This window comes from Filicampus tigris, chromosome 5 (genome assembly GCF_054856515.1).
Source record: "Filicampus tigris isolate MCC_2025a chromosome 5, RoL_Ftig_1.0, whole genome shotgun sequence".
NCBI lineage: Eukaryota > Metazoa > Chordata > Actinopteri > Syngnathiformes > Syngnathidae > Filicampus > Filicampus tigris.
Window position 1 is genome coordinate 2,738,523 of NC_141221.1, and position 22,325 is coordinate 2,760,847.

Sequence of the window (22,325 nt, forward strand, 5' to 3'; positions counted from 1 at the left end):
GCCCACACTCTTTGTCCTCAGTAAGACAATCTAGTGCACGAAAACCAACTACGGCGCATTAGTAGAACTACTAATGCACACTAGTGCAACGTTGCACTCGAAAGGTACCTTATTAGTGCTGCACTAGCAATACTACTAAGCCCAACTAGCGTGCATGTGTCACACGACACACACTAGTGAACTGGACTCTCTGCAAAGCAACAAAATGCCCTTTTGCCTCAATAGTGACATTTAGTTGTTTTTTTTTTTCAGTGCAGACTACTTTTGTAGGAGCCAGGGGTTTCAAAATAGCTCATCAGTAAAGTAGTGAGTGAAAGTACATAGTGTACGCTAGATGTCAGTATTGCCAAATGTTGCCACACCGTGATGTACTATACAAAGCACTGAAAAGTTTCAATTGCTGTTCCCAAACGCATTTAATTCATCATGTCAAAATATCACAATACTAGCATCATAAAACAAAAATACAAGTTTGTTTGAAAAAAAAAAAAAAAAAAACAACAAAAAAAAAACAAACTGTAGCCCTTTTTATTTGGAAACACACAATTTGATGGGATCTCATGCTACACGCAGTTGCTGCTACATGTACACTATTTTTAAATTTTGGATAGAAAACAAAAACTACAAAAACAGCAATCAGCTGCAAAGGATCAGCACTACATCACGAGCTTGTGCTCCCACATGCCAGTGTAAAACAATCATTCCACTCCGCAACTCACAACAGTCAGACAACCATGTGTTACAAAAAAAAAAAAAAGATCAACACAATACCACATTTTCACATCAGTGCAATTAAAACCTGACCTGTTGGATTTAGTGCCAACAATAACATGCATGTCAATTCCTCAAGAAATCCCTCTTAGGTACAACAAGTCTTCTAATGTTCAGTGCAGTCATGTTGACAAACCGTAAATCTCACATAATTGCCATGTACTGTTCTGAGCCTGGTAGGAAACCTTTATTACAGTTCTGGGACACACTTGTGTGGTGTTTGGTGAATGTCTTGGAGCACTGCTGCAGCATTTTTTGTTTTCAAGTGTGGATGGGTTTAATCGACTGATTTTAAACAATACAATTTCTCTGTCAGTCGGGTGGAATTTTATTGCTCCTTTCTAAGCCAAAGCTTTCAGCATCTGTTTCTCATTTGCTAGTTTTGCCCTTTTTGCTTGCTTGAATGTCAGCGATCAAGCATGCCATCTTCGCTCCTCATACACACACGCGCACCCCCACACACAAAACCAAACCCGCATGCAGTGCCTTTTTTTTTTTTTTTTTTTCTCAGGCTCTGCCACCTCCTGCAGGTCCATAATTCCCTTGCCTTAATGTATTCACCAGTACCAGCCACTGATACGGGGGTGTGATGAAAAGGGGTGGGGTGGGGTGTTGGGGTCCTACAGTACGTCACGATAAGGGACCGCAGCGTTTTCCGCTGCGTGAAAACTACACAACACCTTTCGCCGAAACAAACGCCGCGATAGGTGCGGTATGGACAGGAAAGTAAAAGTGTCATTTCATGGGGACAATGCACGCCACCTTACTGAATCTAGAAACATACTAATCCATCTATTTAAGATCTTCCCAAGTATCTTTTTTTTTTATGTGTGTGTGTGTGTTCAATTGTCACCTCCTCCCCTTCACTGAATAGAACACACTCGCAAGGAAGACTCAACCAATATTGCTGCCTCTCGCCTCTGAGTCTCATAAAAATAGCTTCCTTCCAATCAGGCTGCCCTCACTAAAGAGAAGTAAGGAGTCAGACACCTGAGTGTCAATGCAATACAAGGCCTGCGTTGTGCCATACGTTGACTCCTCTTCTCCTCCTTCTACGGCAGGAAAGCGAACAGCACAATGAGACTCGGAAGTAGTCGGATGAACCCATGAATGGAATCGTGCAAGCGCAGCTTCTAAGGATTCTCCGAATGTAAAATCAGCTCAGTAAAGCAGGAGGCCACAGGGTATTTAGTTTCCAGCCATTGAGATCAAAAAGTCCTTTGCTCCCCCTGCTGAGGTGAGAGGGTCACATGACGGCGCAGCGGTTCCTCTGCAGCGCCCCTTGCAGGCGGATGGAGGCGTGATTCTGGCGCAGGCCCCGCGCCACGGCGATGCCCAGCAGCTCTTTGAAGAGCAGGACCACGTGCCAGTTGAACTTGGCCGAGCATTCCACGTAGCCGCACTTCCACGTCTTCTTGACCAGCACCGACACGGCCCTGCGAGGCATGAAGCGCTGCCGCTGCAGGTCCCGTTTGTTGCCCACCACCAGAATGGGCACCTCGCTGCTGCTGCTTTCCCTGCAAGGGTTGACACGCGTTAGCATGTGGGCGCTGGGTGTGTGTGTGTGTGTGTGTGAGTGCGCGCAAGCTGAGCTATTTGCAGCTTTCGCCTGCCTTTCTTCTGAGGTGTGAGGGGGCGGATTGGAGGATTAGAGCTCATGGGCGCTGGGTGGGCTCGCGACACACTGTGCAGCACTGCTTACAAGCAATATGGAGTGTGAAAAGAAATGGCAAGTGAGTGCTAAGCATACATTTGTGTGATTGCGTGTGCGTGTGTGTGTGTGTGTGTGTGGGGGGGGTGTTTTTAAGGCACGGCTGTAGAGTGTTATAATAAACATCCATCCATCGCAGGTATTTCCTAGATAGAGCATGAGGAAGACAACCTTGTTAGGTAACATTAATTCTAATATTATTATTATTATTATTATTATGATGGTGTGAATTAGAGTGTGAAAGGTCTGGCTCAATACGCGACCCGTGATTGACTGGCAACCAGTCCAGGGTGTATGAGTGTACGATTTGTGCTTTTGCCAAATGTCAGCTGGGATAGGCTCCAGCTCCCTGCAACCCTGAGCAGCATAAGCGGTACAGAAAATGGATGGATGCCGCGAATATACGGATCCAATTTTAGCCTCAATGCCGAGCGTCGGAAACAGGTTCTTCCTTTCTTCTGTTTCATAGTTCAGAAAAAACATTAAATCCACAGAATGAAGGAAAGCATGTGCAGAAAAGGAGTAGTAAAGGACGGTCGAATCATGGAAAAATGCATTGCAATTTGTGCAGTCGCCTGGTTTGGCTGGACAAAGACTTCCTGTTAATGAATGAATATTCAATCTTACACGTGTAGCGAGATAAGGCAATCGGGCTGGCAGAGATTGATTATACTGTATTCTACTATTTTCTATAGCCCCATTCTTGAGCTGTCGCCTTATAGTGATGGTGACAGGCATCTGTGTGTGTCCCAAGGACCCTACTAGGAGCTAAGTTGTCGGGGCCTTTATGCCCCTATGAGGTCACCCGAGTCCCAGACAAAGCATGGCTGCCAACTGTCTCGGACGGGAGGTCTCCAAGTCTGGTCCTTGTGAGCCCCTATAGCCGGCCTGTTTCATATGTAAGACCGGATTTTATAATATACAAAATGGTAGAGTGCTATTTTCCTATTTAAAAAACCACCAGAGAAACAGATTTGTGGCACTTGCATTCATTTCAATTGGGGAAAGATGATTTCAGATAAGATGTTCTGAGTTAAGAACATGGCCCTGGAATGAATTCAACTCATACCTCCAGGCGCCGCTGTCATTTCTTGGGCAGAACAACTTTCAGCATGCACATGCCATTGCTAATTTTAATTCTATTTTTTAGTCGTCAACATTAGAAGGGCAGGCCGACCTGATCGTTTTTGATGAGAACAAGTGAAAGAGTGCAGTACAATTCTATTTGTCTGAGAATTCTATTAGTTGTGTTACAGTGTATGAAGACCCGGTGACAGCTGCCGTTCAAACAACTTATCTGTTCCTCTCTTAAGGCTTAATAAGGCCTTGCCTTTGTTATAGTGTGCCTCATTTCGGACAAAGACTGGCATATTAGCACATCTGACAGCACAGATGGCACGATAGCTCAACACACAGGAATACGCAGAAAAAGACGCCAACAGAATGGTTTTATGAGGTGAAATTTTAAAAGACTTGAAAAACACATTGCAGTAATCACACGATGCCTTTTCACAATATCTGCAATAGGAACAAGACACATCAAGTGCATGACAGTATAGCCTCCTGCCAGTGAGCTCAACAAAGGCAAATGTTTCAATAACAATTCTATTTTCTAACTGATACCGGGAGAATGTGCATTCTATCCAAATAAGCAGAGCTATTTTTAGTCGAAAGAACCAATCCCCAACCAGTCACGCTTCAGTTCTTCATGCAATGTATGATCACACCTTTCTTCTCATGCATATTTTTTTTTCCCAGCTTGGGTTCACAGAGCTACTACGATGCGGACCATAAACCTTCACACTAACACGTGCAGAACTCAAGGTGCGTATATGGGCTCTATGGGAGCCGTGTAGTCAAAGCACCATACTGTCATGTGTAGTACTGAGAGACTCCAGTACGAGCGCTGTGGTGCGCTATCACTATCTTGAGAACCAGCTATGTACGTTAGAGTTAGACACAAGTAAAAACACATTAAGCTGCCAACCTGTCGGAGACTTGAGCCCGTTATTAACAATCGATCGCCATCCAGTATCTTATATTACACATACAAAACAAATGAAGTCAAAATGTTATGCACTTTGCCAAGTATTATCTCCATTTCGCCGTATCTGCTGCCCATTACCAGCAGAAATGTGCTTCAAAAGTCATCGCTGAATCAATCTCCAGTCACAATCGAGGCTTCTCATATGTGGCGACGTACGAATCAAGTGTTATTACTAAACTGTCAGGATGATGGGGGAATGTGCTGAATTAAAAGATATATTACAGCTGCAAGTTATCCATCACTGACGCAAGGGTGATTATGACACAACCTGGGGTCTCACCTGTGAAATTTGGACGCTCTTTTCAAGCTACTGTGATGTCATCGCAAAACTAGCGAGATCGTTAACGAGCTGCTTGCCAAGAGGAAGTGTGCTGCTGACCATACCTGTGTTCTACGATCTGCTGCCTGATCATCTTGACATATTCAAAACTCTCCACGCAGCAGATGTCGTACACCAGGATGTAGGCGTTGGCGTTGCGAACGCCTCTGCAACGCAAATCCAGCCACTCCTGCAGGACACACACACACACACAAAAAATTAGTGCTGTCAAGCGATTACATTTTTTAAACTAATCAATCGCAACATTTTCCATAATTGATCGCGATTAATCGCATTTTTCAACTACAATTTTTTATGAAGCTTGGTATCGATATTTGAGTAAAATCTTGGTGTTAATGAGAAAAAAAACAATAAAAGTATATATATCCATTCAAAGACTGTTCTAATCGCTTTCGTTGCTCCCTTAATACGATTCTTTTCCTGTAAAATACAACAGTTGAACGACCAAAAATGTACAACTAATATAGTATTTGAATTTGGCTTTGCAAAGTGTGCAAAATATTTTGGATTTCTCCAATGAGCCGTCGAGCAACTTTTTAAAGTAAAACTACGTAAAAGTCCGTCTTTGCGACAGTGCCTCTCCTCTAAGTTTGGCTGCACAGTTAGCAGAATAAAACCGAGTTAACAGAGTTACATTTTTTTAGTGCATTATAAAATTTAAATTAATCTCCATAGTTAATGCTTTAACTTTGACAGACCTACAAATAATGCTTCATTGCAGCGATTAATATGCACTACACACATGCAAAACTAGTGTCTGAACCTTCAACACAAAGGTCATTTTGCGTGGTTTACATTTTTTTTTAAAAGCATTTGGATACCCAACTATTTTGCTTACGGCATTTGAATGAGCTGCATTTTACCCCGAACCGTCCAGTGCATTTAAAGACAAACAAAGTGTAGCGATTTGAGATTCTACAATAGTTTATTAAAACAAATTTCCCCCCTTGAATGCAGACTGGTAAGAATGTTACACTTCAGCGGGCCGATGTTTATCACCTTCATTTATAGTGCCGTATATATTTTACTTGTTGGCAGCAGACGTAATCACATTTGTGTCAAACAAACAAAATCATTATCGTTGCTGTACATCGGCCTCGTTTGTGAGTTTGTTTATGCGGGGCCCACCGCGGTGTAGAGTGCATTATTGCACAGCCACAGCGACCTTCATTTTGCTGAAAAATACCCCACACGGTTTCACATGTTGCTTTCGTTGTACATGTAAGATATATGCTTGACATTTCTCATGTGAACGCTTTGCGCCGCTTAATAATGCAAGACGGCCGAAGTTGTTTTGGTTTGGCTCGTATGTGTGTGTGATGCATACGGTACATAAAGTAGCTAACGACAATAGCCTGCGATGAGATACACAGTCTGCGATTAGATGGACACCCGTTCGGGCTCTACCCCGCCTCTCGCCCAAAGCCATCGTGTTTATGCTCCGGCATACCCGCAACCCTAATGAGGATAAGCGCTGTAGGAACTGGACGGATAGCTGTAATACAAAGCAATAAAGAGAGAAGCTGAACAGCATGTGCTCCTTTAATTATTCCAAATCACTTTGGCACAGGGTCGTCGAAGAGTAAGAGGCAGTCCTGAGAGGTGGACGACCCACGGCAAAGTCATAAAAACATGGTGACTGTCTGCTGTTAAGTACTGTGTCCTATAGCTATAAATGAGGAAAAAACTGGGGCAACACAAAATGAAAGAATGAAAACATGGAGAGGCACAAGAACGGCGTAGTGTTCCGACGTTTTAGTTTGACTGTACAGGGTCATTCTCATACCATTTGGTCAATAACGGTAAATGGACTCCCCGCCGAATTTCATTTCATTTCAATTAATTTTACATATATGAGTACAGTATTTGAATTATTGGTAGTCATCACTCAAAAGGTAATTGTTTCAAGCATGGCTGCATCAGCAACCATGTAAAACTAAAGGCGGTAAATATTGCAAAAAAAAAAAAAACTCATTTGAAATCATTTCTTGTTACAAGCGTCTTGACTGTTATTAATCATATGAATTCTGTGAAAATAACTAAGTATAAGTAACAATATTAGCCTCCACAACAGCGGCCGTTGAATTACTGTGTGTTACTCCTGCCGGAAAATGGGGATGGAAAGAGGACTTTCAAAGGCTTGCTTTAGAAGGGGAAATGAGAAAAAAAAAAACTCAGCCTAGAGATAATGTTTTAGAAGATGGAAAGATAACCTCGTGAACGAAATTGAGTTTTTATTTATTTATTTATTTATTTTTAAGAGCTGGCGACCATCATAAACTCAGGCTGACACTTTTTATCTGAAATTGTAATACTCATTGGCACAGAACAAAATATGAAATATGAAAAGTGTCAGGACCTCTTTGCATTAAAGTTGTACCCACTAAAAGGATCCTGCCTCATCTTTGCCTCTCCTGTCGCCGATGCTGGTTGGTAGAGGACCATCGCATTTCATGAGAATTATGAAACTATTCTGGTGACAGCAATTATGAACTCTGTCCTTGTACAGCTTGAGTGCCATCTTCTCCACAAATAGCTTCTTCCAAGGCGCAAGTCCCTTTTTTTTTTTTAGCAATTTTTCTTAAATGACACACTCGGCTTTCCACTTGTGTGGGAATTTTGACACGCACGTGTTGAAAAAAAACAACCTTACTACTCATTGTTTATGCCCTAAATATTCCCTTCCACTGAGCTTGTTGATCACATCTGAAATTCTTAATATTTTAGTTTCTATATCATAAAGGACAAAATTAGACTAACTACCATACTGTAAATTCCGATATTTTAATGATCTCAATTGTTCGTGGGTGTGACAAAATAATCTAAATGAAGGAAATGATCTTATGATCATCAAAATCTGAAAGAGGTATTGAAAGCCAGGTGCATCTGACTATCTCTCCATTCACACTCGCCACCCGTCTCGATCATGTGACATGTACGGTCATAGAAAAAAAGTAAGCCCACTAACTAGCAAAAATGCGGAAAACCCAAAAGTCTTTGGAGAGCTTCGGTGGAAAGGGGAATGTATGAGAGATTGGGGTCCGCTGCGTGCCCAGACAAAATTAGCCCCGTGAATTCTGCCTAGCAACCAGTATGGCAGCACCAGAAAAAAAGAAATGTGAACAATTCTGTTGATCTAAATTGCCTGTGCAATGTGTGTATGCATGCGCCTGATGATGAACATTTTATTACAGCCGCTAATGGTTTTGAAGGCATAAAAAGTATTATTGTATTCCCTGCACTTGACCAAAATTGTCATGCTTTTGTTGTCTTTCAGATCATTAGTCATTTAAAAAAAAAAAAAAAAAAAAGGGACACTAACGTAGTACTTTTGTGCAGTCCATTATTTTGGAGATTTTGTTGTTGTTTCTGATGCGCTTATAAGCCAAAGGGGAAAAAAAAACACACATCAAGGTGGTGATTATGAATCCATATTTGCCTTTTATGCTTCTGATTAAGCATTTGACCCCTCATTTTGAAGCGCCGATTGCTCTAATTAGCCACACTGTTCTCCCCAGTGGTATTTACATTGCCGTACTCCATCCCACCGCCCAGCGCAACGCAAAACTTTTAATGTTGAAAACGAGGCTCCACGCTGCACGGAAGCAAATGAAATCATCATTTATGCACATGGCGCACGGAAGCGAGGGCGAGGACTGGTGTAACTTGCAAAGATGGAAATGCAAATGTGGAGTGAGGCTGGCTGGCTGGCTGGCAGAGTGAGCGTGAGGCGCACCGCACACATCTGCAGGCATAATGAGGCCGTTCAAACATGGAGGCAAACATGCATCGCTGACATCTCTGACATCAAAGGTTCAAGGCGAGGGAGCACTGTATGGAAGGGTGATCATTTTGGGAAATTTCCCCGATGACAAGTAAATAATACGCTTTCAAACACAGACACACACAACCACGCGCACACATATGATGGTAAAGGCACTCAATTTGCTTTGCCTGGTGCAATGCATTTTATTCATAAAGTTTTATAACTTTCTTCATTTTTTTTTTTTTTTTTGTTTGACTTTTAAAATGCTAAATGTAGAATAAATGCCGATCTGCTGATTATAGGAAACGAGCTGTCTAATTTTCATGATCTCGGTGTTTGTAAAAACAAATTTCCCCTAAAAAAAACGACAACAACACTTGACGCGACTTGCCCGACTTATAAAATATAGCAGGAAACCATACCAAAATAGCAAAGTAAAACTGCAATACATGAAGTTATGGTCGCAAATGATTTATTATATATTAGTCGCCAGACTAATGATTTAATAACAGCATGTCAACACAGCGCGGCCTCATCTGACAATCATCGTCAGGTCATAGTGACTTGAGTTGCAGCTGGGCTAAAAATAGCATCTTTTATTCTCATCTCATATCCTCCTTGTGGTCCCTGCCCTGTTTTTAAATGTGGAAGACAAGGAGGAGGAGGAGGAGGTGGAGGAGGAGGAGGAGGAGGAGGGGGGGCGGGATGAGGAGGGTGAATGGCAGGGCCCAGCAGGAAAATGTCTCCAAAGCCAAGCAAGACACAAAAGGTAAGAAACAAACGGGGGAAGAGGCGGAAACACGGCGCTGATGAAGTCAAGTGGATTTTTAAAAATGCATGTGCGGGCATGATTATTTGTGCCACAGAGTGCTTGTGGGGAGCATGGCTGTGAAGTGCGGCGACACTGTTTGGAGACAGTCTTCTGGGAGGAAATAGAGCATCTCCTCCTTGTCTCATCAAGAGCCAAAACATAACACGTTTCCCTGACAACTGCCGGCAAATGAAAAAAGGACAAAGCTGTCCAAGTCTCCTCATTTAAGGAGCCGCGATGAATCATTGTGATGCATCCATGCTCATGTAAACTGGAGGGGGAGGAGTGTCAGGTAATTAGCGTCAACCATAGGTCACGCAATCAGATTTGCAATTCAAATCTATTGGGTCCCCCTGAGGGTAAAAAAATGGCTTTTACTCAACAGTGACCTTACCAAGAACATTTCAATATGTCCGAGCTAATCCTCTTGTAGAGATTCACAGCGTTTTACATGCCCCCCTTGTTCATTAGTTGTACTCATGCACAGAATGACAAAATAGTGTGACTACTTTGGGGAAATTCTGTCAAAATTAACTCAAAAAGACAAGTTCACTTAATAGCTCAGAGATACTTGGACAGCCCTTTTTTTTTTTTTTTTTTTTACAAGAACGTGCATACTAAGTTAAAAATATGCTGCTCAACTGCTGCTCCAATTTTGTCGGCCTTGGTCTGAGCTTTACAGGGAGACGACGGTCCCATTACAGTCTACAGCAGGGGTGCCCACACTTTTTCAGCCTGAGAGCTAATTATGGCATGACCGAGTCAAAATGATCCTATCACCTACTACAAAATGCAAAACACATTATTCATAAATATATTGAGAATCATTTTTTTATATGTACCATATATGCTGGTGTACCTTGCATGATTGCATCAACCTATAAAGCATAATACAACAACAAAAAATGTTTTGTAATTACCTTAGTCTGATGACTTGCACTGAATGGAATTTGCCAGGTTGAATGGTCGTTTGTTTATATGCGCCCTGCGATTGGCCGGTGACAAATCCAGGGTGTAACCTGCCTCGCACCCAATGTCAGCTGTCATATACAGGTACTCCATCCAGCTCCTGATGGATTCATGTATTTCCAAATATTTAATCCAATGATACTACCCTCATGGTTTTTAATAAATCCTTGCTGCTGATGATGTGCATGTAATAAATCCTTGCCGGCAGTCTTTTGGACTTTTTCTTCGTCTTAAAAATAAAAAAAAAGGATCTGCTTTAGCTTTTGCTGCAGTTGGGTGCCACCACCTCACTTAACCACACTAATCTTGACACCTGTGACTAAAGTGGCCTAGTGGCACCTTGAAAGCTCCCCAAACACCATTTGTACTCACACAAATGCACACGCAAACAAAGACACACACACACACACACACGCCCTTCAGGGATGAGCGCTTCATATTTGGAAGGCTCAAAGTTACATAACGTGTAACATTATGTAATTCCAAGCTGACAGCATGGACAGAAAAAAAAACAAACAGCTAAGACAAATGTCCAGACGCTTGTGTCCAAAATAAAACAGAATTAATGAGCCAACCACGAGGCTGTTATCGCATCTCATTGCCGTAACTGTGGCAAACGCTCAATATTATCAGCAGCAGACAGGCGCTGACATACAAGCATTAAAGTCGAAAGATAGACATCTTGCTTGTTTCCAATATTAGACTGGACTTCAAAAAAACATAATCAAATGGTGATTTTTCCAAATATAACGTGAAGTGATGAGCTATTGCTCAGAAGCACGCAGGCGCGCTGACTCACCCCCACCCACCTTGCAGCTTATTCGTGACAAATCAGAGGACTCGATTTGGTCAGCTGTCCTTCCACAGCGTCCATTAAACTCTACGCAAACCTTTCGAATTGACTGGACCGAATTCCTCCCGTCTCCTCCGTTGCTCTTTTATTCCTTTTGAGGCAAAAAAAACTTTTGTTTTTTTCCCTTAAACCTGCCGTGTGCGTACATTCAAGTCAAGGCCGAAATAACTGATACTCGCTGAATCGAACTGTGAGGCAGACATGCTAACCGCATTTTTAAAAAAAAAAAGAGAACTTAAGCCAAGATTTCCAAACTTTCGGTTTTACTTTACATGTGCATATCTTCTTCATCAGCTGCTGTTTAGCTAAATTGATGAAGTAATTATTTTAAAATACACATGTTTAAACGCCGCATCCGCCTTCGTGCACCCGCTGAACCGACAATTCAATTCTGGTAGCGGGCAACGCTCTACTGGTGCATGGACGTCACTTCTGGTTTGTAGCTGATAATGATTACGCCCAACATGATTGCCGCCCTTATGTTGATTAATTATTCCGTTTTATTCTTGATATAAATACAAATCGGCATACTGTTTTTTGACTAGTCAAAGCACATACAGTGTATTCTTTCTTTAAGAAAATGGCGGGTTTTTTTACCTTTGAGAAAAATAAAAAATAATGTCATAAGAATCACACTCAAACATTTTTTTTATGTTTCCGTTTACAGGCACTTAAATGTAAACATTTAACAGCACAGTCCTTACACTTAAGTGTGTGTGTCAACAATAAATACAACGGGAATATACTGTATGGAGATACGGGATATGCAACCATCCATTTTCTATACACAACATATCCTGTTCACTGTCACAGGTGAGCTGGAGCCTATCCCAGCTGACTTTGGGTGAAGGCTAGACTAAACCTCACATATAGCAGATCACTCTAAAAACAGTTGGGTTAAAAATAACACAATTTGGGGTAAAAAAAAAAAAAAAAAAAAAGGACTGTTACACAAATTGGGTCAATTTGACCCATTTTCTTGCATTGTTTTGTACAAATCAGTCCAATTTTTGGAGTTGTTTTGCACAAAACTACCCAGTTTGGGGGTTGTTTTATGCAAAAACAACCAAGAAAGTTGGGTCAAATCGACCCAACTTGTGAATCGGTCCGTTTTTGACCCCAAATTGTGTTATTTTTAACCCAGCTGTTTTTAGAGTGATCGCACATATAGAGACAGACGACCATTCACCAAGTGGGAAGTGAATTTAGTGACAGTAGTTCTACATCAAAATGTAATAAACAAATGAAAATTGTGAATATTTTTAGAGAAATACTGGAGCTAAACACAAGGTCTTTCTTGGGTCATTTCCAGATAATGGGATAATGGAGGCCCATTCACCAAAAGTAAACATTTTTCACCTCAAAATATAGGCAGGATATGAAACAAACATTCTGGACTCAACCCATACATTTGTTGATGTACATTTCTCTGCCTGAAGCGCTCCAAATCGAGCTGGCGGTGATTCTAAAATATGCCATCATCAAGGTGCTCATTATGAAACTGAGGACGTGAACACACAAAGAGCGAAAGAAGCCTTTTAGCCAAGGCGAACATGACTAGAATAGACAGAAGAACAAAATTAAAGGGGGGAAAAAAGGGGCCTGGAGTCCTGGCAGGTTAGCTGCTGAGCAAGGGGCACACATAAATCTCGCTCGAAGAAATGTTGTGGCAGCACTCAACTAATGGTTTCCTCTGTGTGTGGATACCTTTCCGGGGCTGCGACTGACAACAGACCGCACTCCCCCTCACAATGGGATGAAATGCTGTTTCGATACGATTCAACACATCTGTGCGCTTAAAAGCCTCCTCGTGTGACTCAAAGCGCGGCCCGCACTCCAGCGGACACACGGAACACTCATCGCATCTCATTGCAGCTCTCCCTTACATCTCCTCAAAATGGGGTTAAGCGTCATTGAGATCAGACTTCCTCAAACTCACGGCAGCTCCGTTTTCACGGAGTCGCCGACGGACGCAATAAAATGCCGAAAGTCAAAAGAGGACGCGTTTCTCTTCATCACTTTTGCGAGACAAAACAGACAGATTCACAAACACCACTGCTTGACTGGAATAAAAAAAAAAAAAGAAGAAAGAAACAAGAGAGGGACAGTACTCTAATGCAGGTGGGCATGAACAGCCACAGGCACATTTCCTTTGTGTTACTATGTTTGAATGCAATAACAATACAATGTATGTTTCTCTATTAAAAATGTGCGAAAAAAAAAAAAGTGTTTTACTGGGGGGCCGGAACAGATGAATGCCATTTCAATGTATTTCATGGGAAAATGATTTGATATACCAATAAATTGAGTTACAAGCTTGGTCACACAAGGCAAGGCAGCTTTATGTACGTAACACATTTATTTAACTCAATGTGGTTCACATAGTGACAAAACAACTTTTAAAGGCAAAAGAATTGAAGCCGCTCTTAACGTGGAAGTCAACCCAAAGATATTTTTTTCAAGAATATGTTCCCAGCAGGCCCACTCGTTGAAACAGGGCATTCGGATTCATTTTACGTTTGTGGAATATAAGTTAAGCAGCAAAATGCACTCGTTTTTAGCCATCTGAGGGGGCGGCCATTTTGGCTTCTGTCGACTGAAAATGACATCACAACCGCTCACAACGACCAATCACGGCTCAGATTCAGAAAATATAGTATAAACAGTATAGAGATTTTTTTAAAAAGTGTCAAAAAAAAAAAAAAACAAGAAAAACAAGCATTTCAAAAATGTAGCAGAAAGCCAGAGGTCAAAGGAGCCACGTTGCCACATCGTGCCTCATCTAGCCATATTTTCCTTTAAAATTCTGTTGGAATTCTGACTCAACATTGTAAATTTTCCATATATTCTAATAAGTTTGGGTGCTGGGGAATTGGGTGTTGACCTGAGAAAGTTGGGGAAACCAAGATTGAAATAAAGTCAGAGGAATCTCAATTTAAATGTCAGGAAATGCAAGAATGAAACGAACACGGGATGTTTCATTGCACTGGACTGCTTTTGAGCCTGTTCAGGACACTTTTTGTCCGCTTCTCGCCATCATTTTGCGTTCTACTCGTCACTTGCACGGTGCGGAGAGCCTCTTCTGCTGTTTAGAAGGCTCACTTATTTGCGAAGACGTCAAAGCTTCAGGAGAAATGAGCCGGGGCCATCATCAGGTGTTACGAAGCAACTAAACGTGGCGACCTTGGAGGGTTGGCATTCGAAAACAATCCTCTCGAGGACATGAGTCACACCATCAACTGAGACCATTTGGAGCGCACATCCTGCACTCAGACACAGGCAACCTTCAGATGTTTTTGCACCTTTTGCCCAGTAAATATCTCAGGTTCATGATATGATTAGATGTACTTGTTCAGGGGAAGAAAAAAAAAAAAAAGCTATGATGTTAACATTGCAAATTTGCTTGACCTTTTGGGCACTCGACTCAACAGTCAAATACGAGTACTCGTCTAACGTGGTCCAATGCAAAAGTTGTATTTAAAAAAAAAAAAACATAAAGCCTTCACAAATGCTATTTTTTTATTCTAATACTGTCAATGGAACAATATTATTTTGGTTGTAAGTTGTAGTGTTGCATTGGGACTCATTTGGTAATTTAGCAACTTGAGAGAGAGAAAAGTATGACAATAATAAGAAAACCATTTTATTTTTTGTTTTACTCACAATTAAAAGGACAAATCATTATTTTGCTGGGAACATATCCTTGAAAAAAAATATCTTTGGGTCGGTTTTCCCTTTAAGCAGCAAAATCCACCCGTCTTTAGCCATTTTGTCGCGTCTGTCGTCTGAAAATGACATCACGGTTGCTCAGGGCTCAGATAACGACCAATCACGGCTCAGCTTCAGAAAACAGGTGAGCCACCTATGGACAATTCAGTGGCTTCAATGAATCGACACTCTAAAAACAGTTGGGTTAAAAATAACACAATTCTGGGTCCAAAATGGACCCATCCACTAATTGGGTCAATCTGACCCAACTTCTTGCGTTGTATTGTACAAGAGCCCGATTTTGGGTGTTGTTTTTGTACAAAACTACCCATTTTTGGGGCTGTTTTCTGCTAAATCAACCCAGAAAGTTGGGTCAAATTGACCACAGTAGTGGATCGGTCCATTTTGGACCCAGAATTGTGTTATTATTAACCCAACTGTTTTTGCGAGTGTAATATCCAAGTTTTTGGTGACGTGGTAGGAATCCAGTCCTTGCAGAAAATCCACACAAGCGTGGCGAGAACATGCCAACATCACATAGAAAGGCCCCCTGGCTGCTCCTGCCATGCAATACTGGATGCTTTTGACTGCGAAGCAGACGTGACGACTACATGCTCGACCTCGGTGCCTAGAGAGACCTAATAAAAATGATAGCAATCATTTTGACCTTTGCTTTTTCATCAGATGGCAAAGCCATATTGCTATAAGGGGAAAAACTGTCAGCCTCACCTCCATCTACTGTATAATGAAATGTGCCATATGACCTGTGGTCATGAGGAAAAGGGCAGGGTGTTCTATTTTTAAATATGGGATTACACAAGCAAGTAAACTATATATGCACCACCATCCTGTATTTTTGCTACAAGCATACAAAGTCACGCTGCGTCAGGGTGGGGAAGACACACGGTGGTTAATAAATAACAATACACCGTACTGTCCTCACTGGGGGCACTTTAAAACGTCAAAGTGAAGTGTTAACTCAGTTGTGTCTCCATAGCAACTGGACCGGGGACATATGAGTGTACTAAAAGAAATAATAGTAGTCTTGTGGTCTTTGACAATTAACAAGGTGAACACAACTGATCTAAGTACAAGCACAATGTCATACTTCCCGCCATTAACGGCAAGACAGCCAGCAGCAGACAATTTTTATTTTTCCCTACAATTTTTGGGCTTAAAATGCTCGACAAGGATTTCCTCGAACAGAATTTAAATGGGTTTTGTATTTTGGGGCAAAATGTAGCCAGGCCTGAGTAGTCAAATCACCTGAACAAAATCAATGTTTTGGAATGCTCGAGTGGGGAACTTCTCCGAGCCAAGACTGACATTCCACTGGAATACTTTTGGGGAAGAGTGATGGATCTCATTTTCAAGTGCGCTGGCACGCAGGCCAATTCGCCACAAACGCTGAACTATTTGGAAAGTGAGCAATATTATCTGGAGAATTATGTCCAGGCCAAGCAGTCGTCACACGAGACTTCGGTTTTTGTCACAAGACCTCAGTTCGGCGAGCATCTACCACTTTAACGATGCGTGTGTGTGTGTCTGTTTTGTTTGGCAAATGACGAATGACGGACAGGCAAAATTTACAGACACGCCCACCACTGCTAGATCTGTCTCACGCACTAACAGCCAATTAGAGTGCTCAATTGTCACCTATGGCTGACGCCATTTTGCATCCTGTTATCAACGGCTCATGCGTTCCAATAACATCTGAAAAGCACAATGACAGAAAATCAGTTCATTCTTCTTAACTTGAAACATATCTTTTTACCTAGTTTTGTTTCTGCCTATACGATGAGTGTGTTGGACAACATTGGTATGTGTGCATTTTATTTCATGACACCATGACTGTGGATGGTATAATAAACAATGACTCAACGGCCGTGTTGTCTGCTTGCTATATTGAGAAAGTAATGGTTTTGATTGACATGGCTTTATTCAAAACAGATTATTTTACCATTTGAAATTAGATAAATTGTGAGCTTATTCTTTAAAGCGGAAGTCAACCCAACCATATTTTTTTCATGAATATCTTCTACCACTAGTTGAAACAGGGCATTCTGATTAAGTTTGCGTTTGTGGAATATAAATTAGGCCGCAAAATGCACTCGCTTTTAGCCATCTCTGTGGGCGGCCATTTTGACTTCCGTCGACTAAAAATGACATCACAACTGCTCACAAGGACCAACCACGGCTCACCTGTTTTCTGAATTTGAGCGGTGATTGGTCGTTGTGAGCAGTTGTGATGTCATTTTTAGTCGACGGAAGTCAAAATGGCCGCCCCCAGAGATGGCTAAAAGCGAGTGCATTAACACTTATTCCACAAACGCAATATTTATAAGTGCCTTGTTTCAACTAGTGGGCTTGCATAGAACATATTCTTGAAAAAAAGAATGTTTACGTTGACTTCCAAAGAAGAAGTGGTATATGTGTGCATTTGATTTCATGAAACCATGGATGTAATGACAAACGATGACTTTTCGGCCATGTTGTTTGTTTGGCTACGGTGTGAAAGTACTGACTTTGATTGATATTGACTGTAAGAATCACTGAAGTGCTCTTGACATAGACATAGATTCTCTTAAAGTTTGCATTTAGTTTGTGGATCACTTGTAATATCAGTCTTTAAATATGCATTTACCACAAATGACTTGTAGAAGAGTATCAAAGAACGCTGTATCCATATGAAAATGACATAAAAAAAATCACAGGTATCAAAATCTTTGGCCAGAGAGTAACAACGGTTGGCCCAGGCCACCACATATCTCCGCACCTAACCGTGGATTGTGCAAAAAAAACGTAACATGTCTATTTTGACAAAGATGTAGACAGTATGGACAAATATCTGTTTTCAAAAAGTAAAAAGTCACCATGCAAGTACTCAAGTACATATAGGCGAAATGATGCTGAAGCACAGTAAAGAAGCATTTGCACTTGTCGCTGCGTTACCTGACTGGAGCTGGACGGGAAGGAAGAGATGGGCGGGACGTCCAGGACCTTCAGCTCGTACATGCTCCCGTTGAGGATGACGGAGGGTCGGTACACATATCTCGAGCGGGTCGGCGTATACACCTCTGAGAAGTCGTTGTAGATGAACTGGCGAATGATTGACGTTTTGCCCACTCCGGGAGCACCGATGACGGCGATACTCAGCGTCTCCACCATTCCTGGTGCCCCGGGTTAACACCACGGACACCGAGCCGGAGACGAGCTGGATTTCCTGTTCGTGGCTCACCGAGAGCCAAGTCACACCTCCAGGCCGGAGGGCCGAGCAAGTAATCCACGAAGCCAGCAGACTTGTGTTCTCTGTAATGGCATTCTGTGGAGGGAGTGAAGGAAAAGACAAGTCGGGTCACAAATGATACCTCAGAAAAATATGTTCTTGTTGATGTCCATAAATGCGTGCAAAACAAAGTTTGGAATTCGGAATGCAACGTGGTTTGTATGTCAACGATAATAGAAAGATTTGTCCAAAATAAATAAAGGCATTTTTAAAAAGATGATATACGACAATAAATTGGATGATCGTTACACGTGCAAAAAATAGAATAATGAAAGAAAATAAAACCTCAGACACAGAGGGGAAACTGTTTTTTGTTTTTTTTTTGTTTTGTTTTGGGTTTTTTTTTATGAGAGACCCCCCTGCATGGGAGCCCACGTAGGTGTCCTCCACATGGACATAATCACAGCCTGGCTTCAATCTGACCTTGGCCGAGACGCGCCGGAGCTCTCGGTGTCTTCATCGCTTCTTCATCCCCACGATGCACCGTTTCCACGCACCTCCATCACACGGCACCCGGACGCGCTCCACGTGTGGTAAAATCACACACCGCCACATATTATACTTCCTCAAATCGACGCTATGGATGGATTCATTCAGCTTCGGGTCACATTAAGAGGAAAGAAGGTAATCCTCAAAGGCGTGTCAGGCGTGGGGTTTGTGTTATGGCATCCTATTGACGAGCACCGTGCGTCTGCGGATAAGGCACCAGCTTCTCGCGCTCTTTCTCTCCCCTCTCTCTGTCACGTGATCCAGTGTGGAAGCTGTCACGGAGGCGCAGGAGGAGTGTACATCATCTCGCCGAGGGACACGACTTATTGGCGGAGAGCGGCTCCACGGCCACGGCAGAGACGATGCGCCCAATCCATCACAACCCCACCAATGGCCACCGATCCACTTGGTGACAATTAACCACTTTAATGTGCAGGATTCCCGCGGCGCTTGTAAAAAAAAAAAAAAAAAAAAAAAATCGTCATTCATTTGGCTTTTACGAGCACTCAATGTCCACTTTAACTTATGCGGTGTTTGCCAAACTTTCTTGTGACTAGGCATGTTATTTTTTACGTAAGAAGGAGGTCACGGGGGCACAGTCACAGAAAATTGTCACGAAAAGTATCCAGCCATTCGTCGACTTGTTCAGGCACAACTCCAGGAATTTTTCTCCGCCGGGGCGAAAGGGGCGATGAGAAGATAATTTGTAAATATATTTTAGACTATCAAATAAAATACTGGAGGGGCTTGACTGAGGCTACACATCTGACGGGGCTATAGCGCCCCCTAGGCCCGGTGTAGCGCCATCTCGCCATCCCTGCACTTGTTCCAGAGCTCGTCCAAGGCATGGATAAAGGCACCGTTGATTGGGCTAAACATAAGCACGTATGTAATAGGTCTGTTTTTGTATGCAAAAACAATGTCTGCACTATAAAATTCACCCTCCTGAAAAACTCAATATTTTTTAATGCATTTTTTCTGACTGCATTCAGAACATCTTAATGACGGCCATTTATGGGCGAGGACTGCTTCCCCCCCCCCCACACACACACACACATCAGCATGACTACATTGAAGGAGGAAAGCATTGTAATGTCGTTTCCTGGCTTGCTTTGAGCCTCTTTATCTATACTGTTGTATAAATGGCCACCGGTGGATACACAGGTTGATTGTATTAGAAAGAAAATAAGGATAGGCATTTATTCAAGGATATGTTCAATATTTTGGTTAATATTTTTGTGTACGGTGTGCCCCTCGCTACTTTGCGGTTCCGTTTTTGCGGATTCACTCTATTGCGGTTTTTCATTTGTGAATTTAACCTATTGCAGTTTTACCTTGCTATTTTTGGCGCATTTTCTTGCAGAAAACTGCGCGAGAATGCAACCTATAATCAGCAACTCTGTATTCATTCTACATTTTGCATTTAAAAAAGTTAGATTTATGAAGTGTAACAAGTGTTAAGAAGGCTGGGCATCATGTGGGGGAGTTTGTAATAGCTCAATAGGGGGGTAAATCAATACAGTGCAGTTCTTAACCACTGCAAGCCTCAATCACATTAAGGAAAATACTGTCACGTTAAATCAATACAGCTGAATTGAGCAGGACCATTCACAAGTCTTTTTTTTTTCATTCGGAACATTTTATTTTGTGCCTTTAAAGCAGAATGGGCGTGCAAAATAATTTGGAACTACATTTTAATATTCCTTTGTATGTATTATTTTTATTATTTATTACTAATATGCTTTTCATGGACGTCTAGTGTTGTGTCTACCTCACACTCGAGAGGACATAGGTTGGAAATCTCGGTGTCGGCCTTCCTGTGCAGTGTTAAAATTATTCTGCTCTTGCTTACGTGGGATTTGTTCAGGGACAATCCAGAACATGTCCAGTGGAACACATTGTTACTGTCTACAAGTCTATGCACACCTCTTACACTGGATCGGATTAGATTTAGCTGGTGTATCTAATGTTGAGTCCAGTTTGTTTAATAGTGTGAGGCACTCGGCCCTTTTTTCTGCTTTACTCCTCATAAAACATGAGCTGCGAAAATTGGAACAGCTTTGGTGTAGGCAGGGACGGTGGAGTGCATGCTAAATGTTGGTCATTCATTAACAGAAGCAGCCAGGTCGAAAAGTGCTGGTAAGACATTGATTTATAAAAAAAAAAAAAAAAAAAAAACCTCTTCATTAGCACAGTGGACAACAATAAGATGCTGATGGAAGGGGAAAAAAAAAAAAAACAGATCATATTCAGCATGTTTGAAGTTGCCAGCAGGTTAACACTAATGATCTATAATAATACTCACTGAATCATAAGGGGAGAGTAAACCAATCAATAAGCGAGAGAACGCAACCTTGTGGGTGTGTGTACAGTGTTATTGATAGTGAAGGCAGGTGGTAGACTGACTGAGAATGTGTGACGTGACGTAACCTGGCAACATTTTGGAGAAAAATATTCCATCGAGACACAGCTGGCTCGGCCGAGGCATAAGAGAACAAAGTGGCTGCTTGGGGGCCCCCCTGGCCACTTTGAACATCTTCAAGAATTTAAACAGGTGATACCAACATGACAATACAATCGAATCGCTAGACGTCAAGCAGAGGTGACGGCGCGGTCAAATGATGTTTAGGGCCCCATAAACACTCGCTTTCGGCACTGTACATGGAAGACATGTCAGTCGATCACTGCGCTGCGGGAGTCTGGGACCAATTGAGCGACACACTCTGTTGGAGGCCATTTACAAAACCGGATCAATCTTATTGATCGTCCGCAGAGCAAAGACAATAGTCGCGATAGTGACTGAAGGGACGATGAAGTTACTACATTAGCATGTGACATTGATTGTCCGGGGCGAGCATCACGGCCCCCTTGAAGCGTTGCGGCTGAAATCCTCGCTGAGCCCCCTGAAAGAGGCAGACCTAAAATGGCCTTTAAGAGGAGCCGCTTTGATTTGTGAATGCACTTGGCACCCGTGAATGAAGAGGGCGAGGGGGTGGAATTGAATCCTCATGTTGTGCTCATAATCGTTATTGATAGAATTTTGAACTGCAGCTATGAAGTTTTGTTTTTTGTTTTTTTTTTGCAGATGATGTGGTTCTATCGGCTTCATATTCCCTGGTATTTGTCCCTTCTCACCACAGGAAGCCCCCAGAGAAGACCCAGGACACCTAGAGAGACAATGTACCACTTACTACGACTACTTTGATATGTGGTGATGCAATCGGGACGAGTCACTCACTTTTGGGGCATTTCAGCAAGATGACGGCAAAGTTCAGAATTCACATCTCATTTGTTTAGATCTGTATACATACATACATGGTTAATATCAAGACCGGGGGGGAAGAGAGGGACCCTGCCATCTCTAAATTAAATAAACAGAAAAGCAGAACATTGGAAGCTTTAAAAAAAAAAAAAAAATCTGTTTTATCAAGAAAGAGTGTGATACCCCATATATGTACCGTATGTGATGCAAGCCAGGACACAGAAGCTAACTAACTACCAGGATGGTAAACTTAAAGGGGAAGTAGTCAACAAACATTTTTTTTTTCCAAGAATATGTTCTATGTAAACCCAA

The 22,325-nt window shown here is 42.1% G+C and overlaps 1 protein-coding gene across 1 annotated transcript; it reads right to left on the reverse strand.

Moving 5' to 3' along the window:
* Positions 1–408: 408 nt before the first annotated feature.
* On the reverse strand, positions 409–19,171 carry rasl10a (RAS-like, family 10, member A). The gene is made up of 4 exons (XM_086032154.1): positions 18,686–19,171; positions 17,929–18,298; positions 4,914–5,038; positions 409–2,288 (listed from the first exon to the last, which is right to left on the reverse strand). The coding sequence occupies exons 2-4, from the start codon at positions 18,142–18,144 to the stop codon at positions 2,018–2,020; spliced, it is 612 nt and encodes a 203-aa protein (XP_085888280.1). The 5' UTR covers positions 18,145–18,298; positions 18,686–19,171; the 3' UTR covers positions 409–2,017.
* Between the last annotated feature and the right edge of the window lie 3,154 nt (positions 19,172–22,325).

Excerpts from the sequence above, each read along its gene's own strand:
- rasl10a (XM_086032154.1), bottom strand. The coding sequence starts at position 18,144 with ATGGTGGAGACGCTGAGTATCGCCGTCATCGGTGCTCCCGGAGTGGGC. Across the intron at positions 5,039-17,928 it reads TCCCGTCCAGCTCCAGTCAG|GAGTGGCTGGATTTGCGTTG; the intron begins GTAACGCAGCGA and ends TGTGTCCTGCAG. Across the intron at positions 2,289-4,913 it reads CAGCAGATCGTAGAACACAG|GGAAAGCAGCAGCAGCGAGG; the intron begins GTATGGTCAGCA and ends CAACCCTTGCAG.